Here is a 17520-nt window from a genome sequence, read left to right as displayed (position 1 = left end):
TTCACAGCCATATAAGGAGACAATGGAAAACAGAGCCTCAAAAATCCTGCTCATTTCCTGGATGCCATCTCATCTTGGTTTTGCCTGAAGCTCACGTTCTAGGGCACGCACAGAGAATATCTTGGTAGTTCTGGACACGTCAGAGTGTTTTCTTTCGAAAGCTATCAATTATATGCATAGCCGAGCATCTTTTTGTGACAAAATATCTTGTTTAAAACGGGAACGTTTTTCATCCAAAAATGAAATAGCGCCCCCATAGATGTAAGAGGTTAAAATGAGATCCAATAACAACATTAGAGGATTAGAAATCCAAGGCTTAAAAACAAAGGTGCCCATGTATGCTGATGACTCTATTTATGGAAAAATTGCCCTGATTAACTCCTTAGTCATATCTCAGTTTACTCACTTACTTATGGCGCTGCCTACTCCTGATGATTCGTTTTTGAAATCATATGAGCAAAAACATATTTCACTTTATCTGGGACGCCAAACCAGACAAAATAAAAAAGTGCCTGTCTATATAATGAATATGAATTGGGTGGGTTAAGATTATTAAATATAAAAGCACTAAACCTCTCTAAAAGCTTCACTTATTCAAAAGTGTTACTTGAACCCTAAATGGTTCTCAAGTAGATTACATTGTTTAAAAATGGCCTTTTTGCCTTTGTGCAGATTGCCATGTCTCATTTTCAGGTTAATTGAAAATTATAATTTAAAAAATGACTTTTTTCAAGGTATCTCTCTTTTTCAGACAAGCATTGCAGAGCAGGCTACAATTCCATCCCCCTGAAAAGATAGAACAAATATTACAACAAATAATATGGCTGAACTCAAATATGCTGATTGCTAAAATACCTGTATTTATGGGAAAGATGTTTGAAAGGGGTATTTTGTTCTTAAATTATATTGGAAATTGGAATGGTAGAGTTATGTCCTTCATGGAGTTATCACAATTGTACGGGAAGGTCTGCTCAATCCAAGAGTACAACCAATTGATTACAGCAATACCCCAAAAATGGAGGAGGCAGGTGGCAGCAGGAGGAGGTAGGGAACTGGTCTGTCTGCCCAATATAAAGGACCAAACTGGCAGGGTAATAAAAATAGAATAAATAGGAAAGTATACCAGTTTCATTTGAGGACCAGTATGTGTATAACTGTGCCATAGATATTGCAAAATAGTTGGGAAGAGATTTTTGATGTACTGATTCCATGGTACAGGGTGTATGAGTTGATATATAAAACAATGCAAGATTCAAGACTTCGTGCTTTTCAGCTAAAATTCTTATATAGAGTTCTTGCCACGAACAAAATGTTGAATATTTGGGGCATATAATCATCGAAGCTCTGCAGATTTTGTTGTGAGGATACAGAATCAACAGACCATTTATTCTGGTATTGCCCTCAGGTTGCCTGGTTCTGGTCTCAGGTTCAGGAATGGCTGAAAATGCATAGCATTGATCTAAAATTGACTCTAGAAATAGTACTGTTATGAGATCACATTCTATGGATTCTATTCGATTAGATAGATTGAAATTGTACGTTAAATATCACAGTATAGTTGAAAGATATGTGTTGCATAGAAACCCGAAGTGGATGGCCAGCAGAGATAGATGGGATGGGCTGAGGGAAGCTGAGGGTTGGGATGTGGAATTGGAGACAAGTGGGAGTGGAGTTGATGTGTGGGAGATAGAATGATGGTCAAAAGTAAAGTAAAAATAAAACATAATAAAAGTATGTTTGAAAGACACTGAGGGACAGTGTTTTTACAACTAATGCCGGTTTGCCTGAGGCTGATGCCATGCAGGTGTTTGTACACATGTATATACACACACTCTCATTCAAATAAACACATACAAGAACACACACATACATGTAATATTGCCAGACATGCACACAAACATATACAGTTGCCATTGTTGCTATTAATGGTCCTTTAAGATAGTGCCAGGGCCTAATTGTCATATTTTGTCAGAGAATCTGCCTGTCCAACACAGAGGTTTTTCAATAAGTGGATTTGACAGGACTTGCCATGGCTATGTGTTGTTCCACCACATTTCATTATGTTACCCACCCGCACACCCCTACCATCATCCCAACCTCACGAACAATCCCACTAATGCCGATGGGAGCTGCCTACTGCATTAGCAATGCTGGGACCTTGCCAGAGCGCCAACAATTAACATATTGTTATCTAAATACATGCTACTGTGGCCTATACGGCTACAATGTGGGAATGTTGGGTGAGAAGTGTTTTCATTTGTTGGCTGTGCTTTTACTAAAATGAGGCTGCAAATAATAAAATACTTCTTTGTTAACTGAATCCAATTAACGGCATAGATGCAGCATTATATAGAAAAGTGAAGGGTGGGTAACTGCTCATCTTAGGTTGATCAGCAGCAGATGTTCAGTCAAGCTGTTGATGCATTAAAGTGTGCCATACCTTGTCTCACTGTGCTTTGCCGCTGTGTCATCCTGTTTCGCTCCCCTTGCTCACGCCTGTTATAGGACCTGCTGTGTGTAAAGTGTATTGGAACGATGTAAAAGTGCAGAGTTTGACTTGAACTGTTCTGAGACCTGCTCTGTCTGTGTTTTTCTCTTCTAGCCTCCCTGCAAGTGGAGATCACACCAATGCAAGGAGAGATCAGCGTGGGGGAGTCCAAATTCTTCCTCTGCGAAGGTACATGTGTTACAGATACAATCGCCTCCCAAATAGCTACAGTATTTTGACAGCTTGATATAGAAAATAACTCTATATAAAGTGAAGGTGCTACAGCAGTTCTCATAGCTGCAGTAGCATGGGTTTCCCAGGACGCTGACCTGCAACTGTGGTCAGTTACCCCCCACTACTGGCACTCATGCAGGCCAGCATCCTGTTGTTGAATAGCAAGGAGAAAATAGAGGCTCAATTATGTCATAGCAAAGATGAGAACATTTCACTTTAGCAATGTTTCCTTTAGATGAAAATAACTGTAGATAGCTGTGTACTTTTTTTGCAGTAAGATGTCAGCAAAATACTGTTTGCTTCAGCACTTCTTTGTTCCATTATGAATGAGGGAGTGAAAGACTTCAGAAAATTTTACTTTTTTTCTTTCTTTCAAAATATCAATGGCAGCGTTTTAATTTCAGTATTTTTTCAGGTAGTATATCATCTGAGCAAATATGTAAAATAGTTCTCTTTTTGTGCATATTGGTATGAAGATGGCCTTCATAAAGCAGAGAAACCCTAGGCCAAAAAAGCTATAATGCATACCTCAGATGCAGCATCACCTCACAAGGCAGCACATAGTTATCTGTTTGGTTATCATTCATACTAACTGCTGAGGACACATAAACAGTGCATTTGCACTCTGCTCACACATCCACCCTGCCTCCTCAGTTGTTGGAGACGCAAAGGACATTGATTGGTATGCCCCGAACGGCGAGAAGCTCTTACCGAACAGACAGGACATCATTGTGAACCGCAACGACGAGTCCTCGTCCACCCTTACTATCTACAATGCTGATGTGGACAATGCCGGTGTCTACAAGTGTGTGGCCAAAAATGCAGACAAGGAGTCTCAGGGCACTGTCAACGTGAAAATCTTCCGTAAGTTCCCTCTCAAACTCAGTCCTTGAAAAGTGTTGATATTATTCATTGTAATTTAGTGGATTACCACCAAATGAAATCCCCTTACTGTATTATCTGTACATATGTGACGTGCACAATGTAATTTTGAAGAATGTAATTTAAGTGTCTGTGCATATTTTGTGCATATTTGTTTTCTTCAATTGTCCTCCTTCATACAGTATTGTTGATTGTATCTTCGCACTAGTGTCATTGTAAAGGTAACTATTTCTCTCCATTTAGAGAACCCGCGTATTTAGAATATACAACTAAACTAACTGTATAGTATGTTCCATCATGAACAGGTGGAATGCCATGACAAATGCATAGACTGGGTAACAAAGGGAGCACTCACCATAGAACATGTTGGTCTATTAAGTTTGTTGACTTGTTCGGGAAATGCAGTTGACAGTGGACTTCTATTCTTCTCCCCTACAGAAAAGATAACCTTCAAGAATGCCCCTTCCCCACAGGAGTTTAATGAAGGGGATGACGCTGACATCATCTGTGACGTCGTCAGCTCGCCTCCCGCCAGCATCATCTGGAAGCACAAAGGCTCAAAGATCCAGGTTACAAAAGATGGTAAAGCTTGTACACAAATCGATATGCCAATGTGTGGGTTGCCTACTACCCAGAGTCGTAGAGACCCCCGCCCCACACAGTTTTTTTGTTTGCTTTCATTATATCTGCCAGCTCTTTTTTATTCACCCCACACTCATTCGCTCTCTCCCTAAGAGCACAGCCCTCCCTGCCTTTTGGTAATTTGAGTGTTTCAACATAATAGATGAAGTGAGGGCAGGAAACAGGATATTTCTTGATCAAGAGAAATGGTGGTTGTCAGTTGTGAAAGGATATTTGAAGGCTTCATATTCAGACGAGTGGGATGCTGTCGGAGAGGCATTCTGAAGGATTTTGTTTTTCTCCGGACTGCACTATTCTAACCTTAGAGGACCCCTCCCTCTGGCGACCACTGGGAGGCCCAGGGTGACCACAGCGCTCTGGTGTTTGGCGTTTTCTTGGACCCTGGACAGGGATGTGTTTTTCACTAGAAAACCACTAATTGTAGCCCAGACTGAAACCCATACTGCTTATGTAAATACAATTTTCCACATTGCTCCAGTTAACTTTTCCCATATCAAAGCTGCATGTGCTTATAGCTCTAAGTACACATCTTTTTCATGCTAATATGTGATTCACAGCTCAGAGAGAGCTATTTAAAAAGTCTGGTTAATGAATTCAAAGCTTTTGCCCAAATACAGATTCACTAAACCAGATCTACATCTGGCATCGCTTCAAAAGAGGGTTGAATTAACACAGTTGCCATACAATATTTGTACGCTGGCTGCCAGATGTTTGAACTTACAGAGTAAAGAGGATTCATAGAATATTTACATAGTAGAGCTATGACAACGCAATTCAAGAAGTAGTAGTAGTTGCTTTCAGCGTCTATATGTTTATATGGTCCATGCTTCACCACATTTACTACAGTATGGATATAAAGGACAAAGAATAAGAGACACAATGCCATGGCAATGCTCTGTTGAGCAATGTAACGAAATCTCACAGTGAATAGTACAGCACTTAATTATCTAAATAAACATTGAAACAATGAACATACTGTATGTAAACTAACATTTTTTCCAGTGGATCGATGGTAAAGCTTTCTTTTGATGAGTCTATATGTCACTAGTTTTTCTGGTGGCGAGTTATTGACTGTATCGTGTGGTTCTAAAGATCATCTTCCCTCCACACCTATGTATAACTCATGACTATTTTTTACATTGTAATATTCATGCTGGGAGGGGGCAAATACAGCATTCAACTGTAACTCAGATCACGCCTCCTGAAGTCTGTTTGTGTGTATGTGTGCCTTCCCATGTTGCCTTGTGTTAAACCTGCACCACCTATTGTTAATGATGGTTGAGCCTTCTCTCTTTCCTTTTCTTGCAATTGTTCAAAGTTCGATTTAAGATCATGGGCAACAACCACCTCCAGATCCGAGGCATCAAGAAAACGGATGAAGGGGCGTACACCTGTGAGGCTCGTGTTATGGCCAGGGGAGAGATTGACCTGAAGATCATCAAGGTCATCGTCAACGGTGAGTATCACATCCTCCCTCTCACCCTACCCCCTCTTTCTCCGTCTATGCTCTCACCCTGGGATTTGGATCTGAGCACACTTAGAATATAGTGTAGTTATAGATCCAATACTGTGCTATTATGAAGACCATTACAGAATAAAAAAAGAACAATCCTGTAACAAGCTTACAGTAACATTTATTTACTCCTATCATACTTAAAGCCAACCAGTATAGTGCATCATGATCTGATTGTAAACCATTTTAAGACTTGTTTGAAGCACACAACAACCTTACATTGTCTTATCTTAGTATCACAGTAGTATAATTAATTTCCTACTCACGTATGACCTCTGTATCTTTCAATAATGCTTGTGTCTACTGTATGTCTGTGTTTCAGTGCTCCCTAGCATCCGCACCAGGCAGTCGGAGGTGAATGCCACGGCGGACATAAACCAGTCTGTGATGCTGGCCTGTGACGCTGACGGCTTCCCTGAACCCACAGTCACCTGGGCCCGGTAAGTCACACGGACTATCTTGTCTTTCAAATCAAACCAAATGTTATTTGTCACATGTGCCGAATACAACAGGTGTAGTAAACCTTACAGTGCAATCAATGCATTCTTACAAGCCATTAACCAACAGTGCGGTTTCAAGAAAAATAAGTGTTAAGTGAAAAATAGATAAGTAACAAATAACAAATAATTAAAGAGCAGCAGTAAAATAACAGTAGCGAGGCTATACCAAATCAAATACATTCTTATTGGTCACATACACATGGTTAGAAAATGTTATTGCGTGTATAGAGAAATGCTTATGCTTCTAGTTCCGACAGTGCAGCAGTATCTAAAATGTAATCTAACAATTCCACAAGAACTACCTAATGCACACAAATCTACAGTAAGTAAAGGAATGGAATAAGAATATACGCATATAAATATATGGATGAGCAATGACAGAGTGGCATAGGCACGATGCAATAGATGGTATAAAATACCGTATACTGTATACATATGGGATGAGTAATGCAAGATATGTAAACATTATTAAAGTGACTAGTGAGCCATGTATTAAAGTGGCCAATGATTGAAGTCTGTATGTAGTCAGTAGCCTCTCTGTGTTAGTGATGTTGTTAGTGATAGCTGTTTAACGGTCTGATGGCCTTGAGATAGAAGCTGTTTTTCAGTCTCTCGGTCCCAGCTTTGATAAGCCTGTACTGACCTTGTCTTCTGGATGGTAGCGGTGTGATCAGGCAGTGGCTCGGGTGGTTGTTATACTTGATGATTTTTTTGGCCTTGATGTGACATCGGGTGCTGTAGGTGTCATGGAGGGCAGGTAGTTTGCCCCCGGTGATGCGTGGGCGGTGCAGTTGCTGTACCAGGCAGTGATACAGCCCAACAGGATGCTCTCAATTGTACATCTGTCAAGGTTTGTGAGGGTTTTAGGGGACAAGCCAAATGTCTCCAGCCTCCTGAGGTTGAAGAGGCGCTGTTCCGCCTTCTTCACCACACTGTCTGTGTGGGTGGACCATTTCAGTTTGTCCACTGCTGTTCCGCCGATGTGGATAGGGGGTGCTTCCTCTGCTGTTTCCTGAAGTCCACAATCGTCTCCTCTGTTTTGATGACGTTAAGTGAGAAGTTGTTTTTCTGACACCACACTCTGAGTGCTCTCACCTCCCTGTAGGCTGTCTCGTTGTTGGTAATCAAGCCCACTACTGTTGTGTCATCTCAAACTTGATTATTGAGTTGGAGGCGTGCATGGCCACACAGTCATTGGTGAACAGGGAGTACAGGAGGGGGCTGAGCACGCACCATTGTGGGGCCCCAGTGTTGAGGATCAGCGAAGTGGAGGTGTTGTCTGCTACATTTAGCATCTTGGGGCGGCCCGTCAAGAGGTCCAGGACATAATTACACAGGGCGTGGTTGAGACCCAGGGCCTCAACAGGGGGTATACATGAGGTACCGGTACAGAGTCAATGTGCGGGGGCACAGGTTAGTCAAGGTAATTGAGGTAATATGTACATGTAGGTAGAGTTAAAGTGCATAGATAATAAACAGAGAGTAGCAGCAGCGTAAAAGAGGGGGGGGACAATGAAAATAGTCTGTGTAGCCATTTGATTAGCTGTTCAGGAGTATTATGGCTTGGGGGTAGAAGCTGTTAGGAAGCCTTTGAGACCTAGACTTGGCGCTCCCATATCATTTGCCATTCGGTAGCAGAGAGAACAGTCTATGACTAGGGTGGCTGGAGTCTTTGACCATTTTTAGGGCCTTCCTCTGACACCTCCTGATATAGAGGTCCTGGATGGCAGGATGTACTGGGCCGTACGCACGACCCTCTGTACTGCCTTGCGGTCCGAGGCCGAGCAGTTGCCGTATCAGGCAGTGATGCAGCGCTTTCATGAGCATAAATAAAGCTTAATGCTTGGGTCAGCTGGTTGGGGAGATCGAGGTTAATGTTGTTATTTTGTAATCAAAGGGTAAGCATTCTCACAATAAAAGAAGAAATGGGTCAACAGTATGAATTCCATTTATCTAATTCCTTGAAGATGGCCAAAGCTCTCTTGTTTGATCAATCCTCAGCATAGCTGTTGACACAACTAGTATAGTGGGGGAAGAATTACAACACTACAGAGTTACTGTAGTGTTTCTCTAGTTTCTCTTGGAGTTTAAATGAATGAGAGGGATAGGAGGATGAGGAGACCCATCCGATCAGTGCTTGGCCTCAACGGAGGAGGAAGGAGAAAAGTGGGGTCGGGTGTCGGGAGGGGGGTCAGCAGCTCCCACCATTTGTAATTTATTTCATGGGCCGCTGATAGGCCTGTCATTTGGTATCCCTTGGAGAACGCTTCAGGATTGAAGCTCCTACAAGCATACAGATGGACTGCTGTCCAAACCCAGTGTATGCACGTCTGATTTAGAGTTCAAGGAAAGCTCAGGCATGTCGTGGTTCAAAGGGTGCCAAAAGAAATCCTTAAATCCTTAACTTGACATCATACAGTCTATCACCATCCTATGGATGTTGTCCCTTTGTAAAACAGCCATGATATATTTACAGTGCAGAGCCAGAGAAAGAAGTTAAAAAAAGCTTTGTGTACAATTTCTGACGTGGAGATCTGGTCCGACGCTTCAAAGACTTACGGTTCTGAGCCAAGCATTTTGTTTACCAACTGCTCAACTTTGAGATAAAGCCCCCAAACCGATCTTAGTCACAGACTGAAGAGGACTGTTTTTAGCTTCATGTTGCGGAGACAAAAGTCTGTGATGTGAACTCTGTGTTTCTGCCTCTCCCCCCTCAGTAACATCATTGTCCTTGAATCGGACGATAAATACAGCTTGAATGACGACGGCTCGGAGCTGATAATAAAGGATGTCAAGAAAGTGGATGAAGGAGATTACACATGCATTGCCCGGAACAAGGCTGGGGAGAAGGAGGAGGAAGTCAGCTTGAATGTGTTCGGTAAGAGTAAAAGGATTCCCATTAACTGCAGTAAAAGACCTTTGCGTTTTTGTGCTTTTGAAATGTTTTTCTTGGTTTTACTATAGCGATGTGCATACAAGCAATACACATAACATTGGGAACACCCTCCTAATATTGAGTTGCACCCCCTTTTTCCCTCAGAACAGCCTCAATTCGCCATGGCATGGACTCTACAAGGTGTCAAAGGCGTTCCACAGGGATGCTGGCCCATGTTGACTCCAATGCTTCCCACAGTTGTGTCAAGTTGGCTGGATGTCCTTTGAGTGGTGGACCATTCTTGATACACATGGGAAACTGTTGAGCGGGAAAAACACAGCAGCGTTATTGTTCTTGACACACTCAAATCGGTGCGCCTGGCAACTACTACCATACCCCGTTCAAATTGACTTAAATCTTTTGTATTGCCCATTTACCCTTTGAATGGTACACATACACAATCCATATCTTAATTGTCTCAAGGCTTAAAAATCATTATTTAACCTATACCCTCCCCTTCAGCTACACTGATTTGAAGTGGATTTAACCAGTGACATCAATACGGGCTCATAGTTTTCACCTGGATTCACCTGGTCTGTCTATGTCATGAAAAGAGCAGTTGTTCCTAATGTTTTGTACACTCAGTGTATATTCCATTGGCATCTATCAATTTATTGTATTTTTTCCTTTTTATCTAGTGCAACCCAGGATCACCTACCTGGACAATCAGACTGCATCAGAGCTGGAGGAGCAGATCACCCTGACTTGCGAGGCCTCTGGAGACCCCACCCCCACCATCACCTGGAGCTTTGGCCGGAGGTTCTTCACAGAGGGAGAGCAGGTACTGGTGTCTGGGGACCAGGGCCGGGCATGGAACCAGGGGCCCGAGCTGTGGTGGACAGGATGTGTCAAGCAGAGTGCCAACTACTGCCAACTGAATATTGATATCAAAACTTAAAGACAAACACAGCTCCATTTCATCCATGGTATTACACCAAACGCCTTTCAAAAGTCCCGTTGAGCCAGTCCAACAGTAATAGCCAATGGACATGTACTAGTCTGTCCTGGTGGTTTCATGCATGGTTTCTTCGTGTAAAGGAGCCTCTAAACAGGATTTACCAGGTATGATATTCAGATGGTCAGGTAATGCAACTCCATATACATGACAAATAAAACCCTGATAGAATCGAGCAGATGCAAGTCCTGTCATCCGCTAAAAAATCCCTGTCACTTTTTGCCCCCTTAACGTCTGATCTTATTAGGGTTCGACACTTTGATGATGCTGTTTGCATGGTCACTGTGAATCATAGATGACACTCAATTCCCCCCTACCTCTTTCATCCTCTACCCAGTGTTCATTTGGAGGCATGTGTTTCAGGACATTGTCCTATCTGACGCTCCACTAGAAGGCTTTCATATCCCTTTACAACCAGCCGCTCCAAGTCATACTGTAGCTTTACTCAAACAATGAAAGAAATGCAGCAACATCAGCGATCCCTGAACCCCAGGTGCAGCTGCATCTCTCAGCATATTTCACCCAGACAAATGTAATTAGACATTCCACATCAGTTGTTAAGCATCATTTCATGTTATGTTTTCTCATCCAAACGCAATCAAGCAATATCTATCGACAACTACTAACAGCTCTTATCAATATTCAGCCATGGTGAGAAACTCTTTTCCCACTTTTACACTCACTTTCACACTCTTCCTCTGCTTTGCTCTTTTTCTCTCTCTATCTCTATCTCTCTTACTAGGACAGAGGCATATCAAATTCTCCTGCAATTACTTTAGTCTCTTTGCACCTCTGCATTTCCGCTCTGTGTTGCTAACACCACTCTTACTAATTATTAGCACTTCGGAAGGGGCATATGTGTGCATTGGAATGATTGGAGCAGAAAGCATTTTATAAAGGAAAGAAATAGGTTTTATACGTTATATTGATTTTTTATATATTTTTTTTATCAGTTTGTCCCCTTTAGTATAGTTTGTACCTTGTTTCTTTGCTTTAAAAACGTGGATGTTTACATAGGCACCCGATGCATTTGACAAGTCAAGGTATTTCTAAAACAATTTGTGACTAAGACTATGCTTTATCTTAAGGACACGGAGCGGCATTAGCATTTTCTTCAAAGGGCAGATTTGATTCCAGATTGTGCGTGTGTATCTACATGCGGTTATGCATCTCTGTCACTGCCAGCATTATGCTCCTGTTCTCCTTTTAGGAGAACAGGAGCTCTCAGCAGAATGATATGATATATTACACACCGTCTACTGTATATATGAATAGCCCACCTCTGTGTATATTCCTATCTTGCAAGGATGTCAGATTCAAAGGCATTATCGCTGTTCTGCATTTAGAGTAAAGGCAAAGAACCTAATTTCAAGCCTATTTTCATGCTCGTATTGCTGCATTCTGATGGTGTCGTCGGCTTTTCTAAACCCATCTTTTAGTGTTCAATTCTGATTGTGAGTTGTGTAAGAGAAGTCTGCTGGATTAGTCTGTTGAGAGAGAGAATGTTTCCTTCTAGTTCAAGTGGTGTTTAAACATTATAAGCACTTTATAATTACCTTTTCATTTATAAGCGACCTGGTTTATTAACTACACTGTATGTCAGTAATTATCCCTGGAATAAAACTTTGAAAACTAGCTCTCTGCTTCTTGTACAGAATCTCAAAGCATGTTTCTCCACAGAGAATCTGACTATTTATGGTGTTTTTACACCGTAAGATATGAGTCTGAGGGGGAAAGTTTCCAAAGTACTTCAAAAGTGCATCAATAATTCTCTGTGAGACAACAATGTGGTGCGTTGCTTTACATCAGAAAGTGCAAAGAGAATATTTGATTCACATTTGCTATTGGAATAAACAAGATCTTTGGTGATGTATATAGTCATATATTCAGAGCCTTCGGAAAGTATTCAGACCCCTTGACTTTTTCCACTTTGTTACGTTACAGCCGTATTCTAAAATTGATTAAATTAAACAATTTCTTTCACAATCAACACACAATACCCCATAATGACAAAGTGAAAACCTTATTTTGATACACTACCGTTCAAAAGTTTGGGGTCACTTAGAAATGTCCTTGTTTTTGAATGAAAAGCTGAGTTTTGTACATTAAAATAACACCAAATTGATCAGAAATACAGTGTAGACATTGTTAATGTTGTAAATGACTATTGTAGTTAGAAACGGCAGATTTTTTTATGGAATATCTACATAGGCGTACAGAGGCCCATTATCAGCAACCATCACTCCTGTGTTCCAATGGCAGGTTGTGTTAGCTAATCCAAGTTTATAATTTTAAAAGTCTAATTGATCATTAGAAAAACCTATTGCAATTGTTATCCTCATTAAAGAAGCAATACACCTGGCCTTCTTTAGACTAGTTGAGTATCTGGAGCATCATCATTTGTGGCTTCCATTACAGGTTCAAAATGGCCAGAAACAAAGAACTTTCTTCTGAAACTTGTCAGTCTATTCAGTTTCTAAGAAATGAAAGCTATTCCATGCGAGAAATTGCCAAGAAACTGAAGATCTTGTACAACGCTGTGGACTACTCCCTTCACAGAACAGCGCAAACTGGCCCTAACCAGAATAGAAAGAGGAGTGGGAGACCCCGGGGCAGAACTGAGCAAGAGGACAAGTACATTAGAGTGTCTAGTTTGAGAAACAAACGTCTCACAAGTCCTAAACTGGTAGCTTCATTAAATAGTACCCGCAAAACCTCAGTCTCAACGTTGACTGTGAAGAGGCGACTCCGGGATGCTGGCCTTCTGCAGCAGAGGTAACTCTGGGTCTTCCTTTCCAGTGGCGGTCCTCATGAGAGACAGTTTCATCATAGCCCTTGATGGTTTTTGCACTGCACTTGAAGAAACTGTCAAAGTTATTGACATTTTTCCCATTGACTAACCTTCATGTCTTAAAGTAATGATGGACTGTTGTTTCTCTTTACTTATTTGAGCTGGTCTTGCCATAATATGGACTTGGTATTTTACCATATAGGGCTATCTTCTGTATACCACCCCTACCTTGTCAAAATACAACTGATTGGCTCAAATGCATTAAGAAGGAAAGAAATTCCACAAATTAACTTTTAACAAGGCACACCTGTTAATTAAAATGCATTCCAGGTGACTACCTCATGAAGCTGGTTGAGAGTGTGCAAAACTATCATCAAGGCAAAGGGTGGCTACTTTGAAGATTCTCAAATCTAAAATATATTTTGATTTGTTTAACACTTTTTTGGTTACTACATTCCATATTCCATATGTGTTATTTCATAGTGTTGATGTATTCACTGTTCTTCTACAATGTAGGCAATAGTAAAAATAACAAAAAACCCTGGAATGAGTAGGTGTGTCCAAACTTTTGACTGGGACTGTATATACACACAGTATATTCACAATACCTAGTAAAATGTGGCATCAACTACTAATAGGCCCAATATACAGTACCTTAACACACTTAGTCACCTCTCTTGTGTGTAGTCACAGGGAGACGCAGTTATCTCAGCATTCTACATCTGGGTCACGCTGCCCTACTTTGGTTTAGATGGACAATCCAACCATTTTAATGTAGATGACAACAGAGAGTGCTGAAAGAGGCCCTGTGAACAACAAGAATAAAAGTTGAAACCAAAAGTGACTAGAGGAGGAAGGAGGAGAGTGTTACATTTTAAAATAAAACGTTTTCAGGGAGACAGTTATTTTATTGGTGGTGGTAGTGTGAGAAGTGGCTTGAACAGAGATGGTTTTGAGATTTTGGCCTGTCATGAAAGACGCCCTGCATCCTCTTCAGTGGGATGGACTGACTGCGGGAAACGTACATTAGATGCTACATTTCAAATAGACCCCTAGCCCTATAGCCCTTGCAGACACTCACTTTCTCCCTTCCACTCTTATAGCTCTGTTGTGGTTTTGTGTTGTTTCCACACCTCTCTTATCACCAGTATATGCTCCATGTTTTAAGATGTCTTCTCCCAACTGGACACCTATTAAAACATGGCTCCTTAACCACTATGAAAGAAGAATTGTGCGTCACTCAAAACACCAACCACTGCTGTTAATCCTCAATTACTTTTATGGTGGCTCACTACCTGAGATGTTGCTTTAAACACACGACTGATACTCTATTCAATCCACAGGACCATAGGTTAATGCATATGCATGCAGTATGACGGTCACAAGCCCATAGAGTTCATCGAGCCATTACTATGTCAACAAACACAGAATAGATAGCAAATGTCCAACTTAGCATTTATCCTCAGTTGAACTGGGACTAGTGGTTGCCAGGCTCAAATAACATTCTTGAAGCTTTCTTATGCTGATGGCTCTCTTGGCTTCTTTGACAGCGCCGGTAGCTGGGAGCTTAGACGTTTAAAGAGGATGTGTGAATGTCTTGCAGCATTTCCTTCACTAAAAAGTCATGCTTGACTCCATAATAAGTAGCCGGGTAATGCTTTATAACGGGCTGGCTGTGCAGGAGGCACATCATGGTGAAGTTTACTCTAGACTCTGATCTTTTGTCAGTTTTGTATTTTCCCCATAAATATTTAAGTTTAGTATTAGGGGAGGGGAAGCTGATCCTAGATCTGTATCTAGGGGAAACTTCACCCCAGAGCCATCAAGATGATGTGGAGGAAGGTGTCAAAACACCTCCCAGCTCACACTCCCCTCAATGACCATGCAGGAGGAAATGGATAACTGGAAGTCAGTAGGCAACACCACCATCCCTTGCTTGAGATCACAGGAGATGCTCCATCATGCTATATTTATCATTTATCACAGATTTTGAATACATTTTGTAATAATAATAGAACTGACTATTACTATTTTATTTTCACTTGATTGATATTCTAGATAGTATTGTCGTATCTGGACCATCTTCCCTTCTGGTAAGGTGTATTACTCTAGATTGAAGGAAGTCACTTTAATTAAGAATCCCAAGCCACTTACAATTCCCAATGTCATATATCAGTGGAAATCAATGGAACCAGTCCAAGTCAACAGTGCATACATGACAGTCTTGTCTAAAACTTATAACACCGTCCTCTACTAACACGAATGATCCACCTGGATAACATTGCTTTGTCACTGCTCACTAACCCCAGTGTCTATCTCCTCCCTTTCACTCTGTATCTGTCTGCCTCTTTTTTTCTGGGTGTCACCGAGGATTTTATTTACCGCCCTCTGTAATGGGATCAACCTGCTGTTCCTGTGATAAAAGCTGTCAAAGATTCCATTGGTTCTTTGTCATTCAGTCATCTGTCATTGAACCAGTTCCTTCCTACCTCTCTCCATCTTCCATTCATGTCCCTTTTGATTTATCAGAGTTGTGGATCAAATCTATGAGATTGCGCATGCATATTCATCATGACACGTTCCACCAAAGAATTCATCTATTGATTCCTTATGTATCTCAAACTAAAACGGACTGCATGAAAACCACCTGGCAAGAAATAATGTTTTTGTACAATCTTTCAATACAGCAAACATCAGGGGTTGTGTAACAAATTATTTTAGGAAGAAAAGTTCATATAAGGGGTTCTTTAAATATATTACTTTAATTAGTATAAATGTTAAAACCTAAAGGTAATAATCAAGGTGTAGAATATCCTAGCAACAATATTGGCTACTGATTAGGCAAACAATGTCTTGCTCAAAATTAGTGTCAATGCCCTCATATTTCATTAATTAGCATTTAGCGTCCTAATAAGAGAGCCTCCCATCATGCATTGCAGAGCTTCCTTTCATGGTTTGGCATTTTGATCACTTGTCAGCGTACATGTCCCATGGTGCAGGTGACCTTTGGGATGATGGGGTGAAAGAACAGCCTTGTCAGAATGCTGTAGGTTTGACACCTTTCGTACCGGAATATCACAAATCCCCCTTAAAAAATGTTTTCATCCTATTCCAGCCTTGAAACTGCATATCCAGTGTGTGTCCTTTGGTTGTTGATGATCATGCTGTTGTTTTTGTTATTGCTTGTGATGAGATGATAACATAGAAAACTGAAAATGACAAAGCTGAAGCTGTTGGAAGCTGTTGGAAGCTGTTAAAGTAATAAAAGTAAAATGTTTGAGGGCAATTTTGAAACAAAATCTAGATAAGTCATCATTGGCGGTGAGGGCTTATTCACCTAAAATAAATATTTAAATGGCCATGTCCGAATACCCAGACTTGCATTCAAAAATGAAGGCATTTTGAGTGTGAAAAAATATATTGTTTTATAGAATGTGAAATTTTGAACTGTCGTATGCTTTAAATGGCTGGATGCTATACTCTTTTCAGCTTTCATTTAGTATTAATTCAATGCATGCTTTTGAGGTAGAGAATAATCTTTTCATACCCACGACTGTACCAGACATGCAGTACCAAAATGAATGAATGGCGGGAAAACAACACAGTTTTGCATTAGATGGCGCCACCTCAGTTTGGGTGAGTCTTGTATGTTGATATTTGTTGCTTACTGCATACAATTTTACTAAACAGTACATTCTAAATAGCATGTAAAATAATTAGTACAGAGTGTGTAGTTTTAGTAAGTCATAGGCAAGACAGATTTCGGACATGGCCATGTTTTATTTACACTTCTTTAACATGTATTTTCTCATTAAACCCCTTGCATCTTTGTTTTGAACATGAGCTAATTTCACTGGACCTCTACAGGTAAAATACAGCCTGTATCAGCAGCAACTAACATGTGCATTTCAATGCAATGCATGTCTTGAGCTTTGTGTTTGAGGGTTAATTTTGAAAGGCTTTTTTCCCCGCTGTTTTGTGTGTTGTTCCCTGTGTGTTTGTCCTCTCCAGGCTTCTTGGACTCGGCCCGAGACATTTGAGGTATGGCTACTGAACACGTAGCCAGACTCCAGATCCAGTGCTTCACACTGGATCTAGACAAACCCTGTTCACTGCAGAGCATCAGTGTTGGCTTTTTGTCCCCTCTCAAACTCTCCAAAATCTACCACAAATATGATTCCAGACTAATGAAGTCAAATTCGGGAGTATGAAATGAGACGCTTCCTTTTGAACGTCCATTTTTTATTAGATGTTCTGATTGCTAATTTGCAACTTGCCCTCAAGTTCAGTCCCTCTTCATTTTGCATTAATTCCTCTCATATCGTTGGTTTCATAACCACTTATTAGAAAGGTGTCAACGGTTCCCCCATAGCTGCAGATGCTCCAGGTCTACTTCCTTGTAGCTGTTTTCATTCCCATTCATGGTGTGATAACTGCCAGGCTCGTCCCAATGACTGCAAGTCCTGTTTAGCCAGGCAACATTGAAAAACCTCAATTAGCCAACACTCTCTGCTCTGCCGTGGACCAAGCCAAGCCAATCTAGCTGAGCCTTTTGAAAACACTAACCAGCCATGCTGTAG

The 17520-nt window shown here is 41.0% G+C and overlaps 1 protein-coding gene across 6 annotated transcripts in view; it reads left to right on the top strand.

Moving 5' to 3' along the window:
• LOC135550801 (neural cell adhesion molecule 1-like) overlaps positions 1 to 17520 on the top strand; it is a 328171-nt gene that overhangs the window by 247263 nt on the left and 63388 nt on the right. For 3 of the 6 annotated variants that reach the window (XM_064981919.1, XM_064981917.1, XM_064981922.1), the window contains exons 2-9: positions 2603 to 2677; positions 3377 to 3586; positions 4043 to 4186; positions 5565 to 5702; positions 6082 to 6199; positions 8977 to 9137; positions 9833 to 9975; positions 16952 to 16981. In XM_064981919.1, the coding sequence (XP_064837991.1) occupies positions 2603 to 2677; positions 3377 to 3586; positions 4043 to 4186; positions 5565 to 5702; positions 6082 to 6199; positions 8977 to 9137; positions 9833 to 9975; positions 16952 to 16981 (1019 nt within the window). The remainder of the gene's footprint in view (positions 1 to 2602; positions 2678 to 3376; positions 3587 to 4042; positions 4187 to 5564; positions 5703 to 6081; positions 6200 to 8976; positions 9138 to 9832; positions 9976 to 16951; positions 16982 to 17520) is intronic. The other 3 variants (XM_064981920.1, XM_064981918.1, XM_064981923.1) reach the window with 1 other exon arrangement.

The sequence above is a fragment of the Oncorhynchus masou genome, chromosome 12 (assembly GCF_036934945.1).
Source record: "Oncorhynchus masou masou isolate Uvic2021 chromosome 12, UVic_Omas_1.1, whole genome shotgun sequence".
Taxonomy (NCBI): Eukaryota; Metazoa; Chordata; class Actinopteri; order Salmoniformes; family Salmonidae; genus Oncorhynchus; species Oncorhynchus masou.
This window is presented reverse-complemented; position numbering and strand designations above follow the sequence as displayed.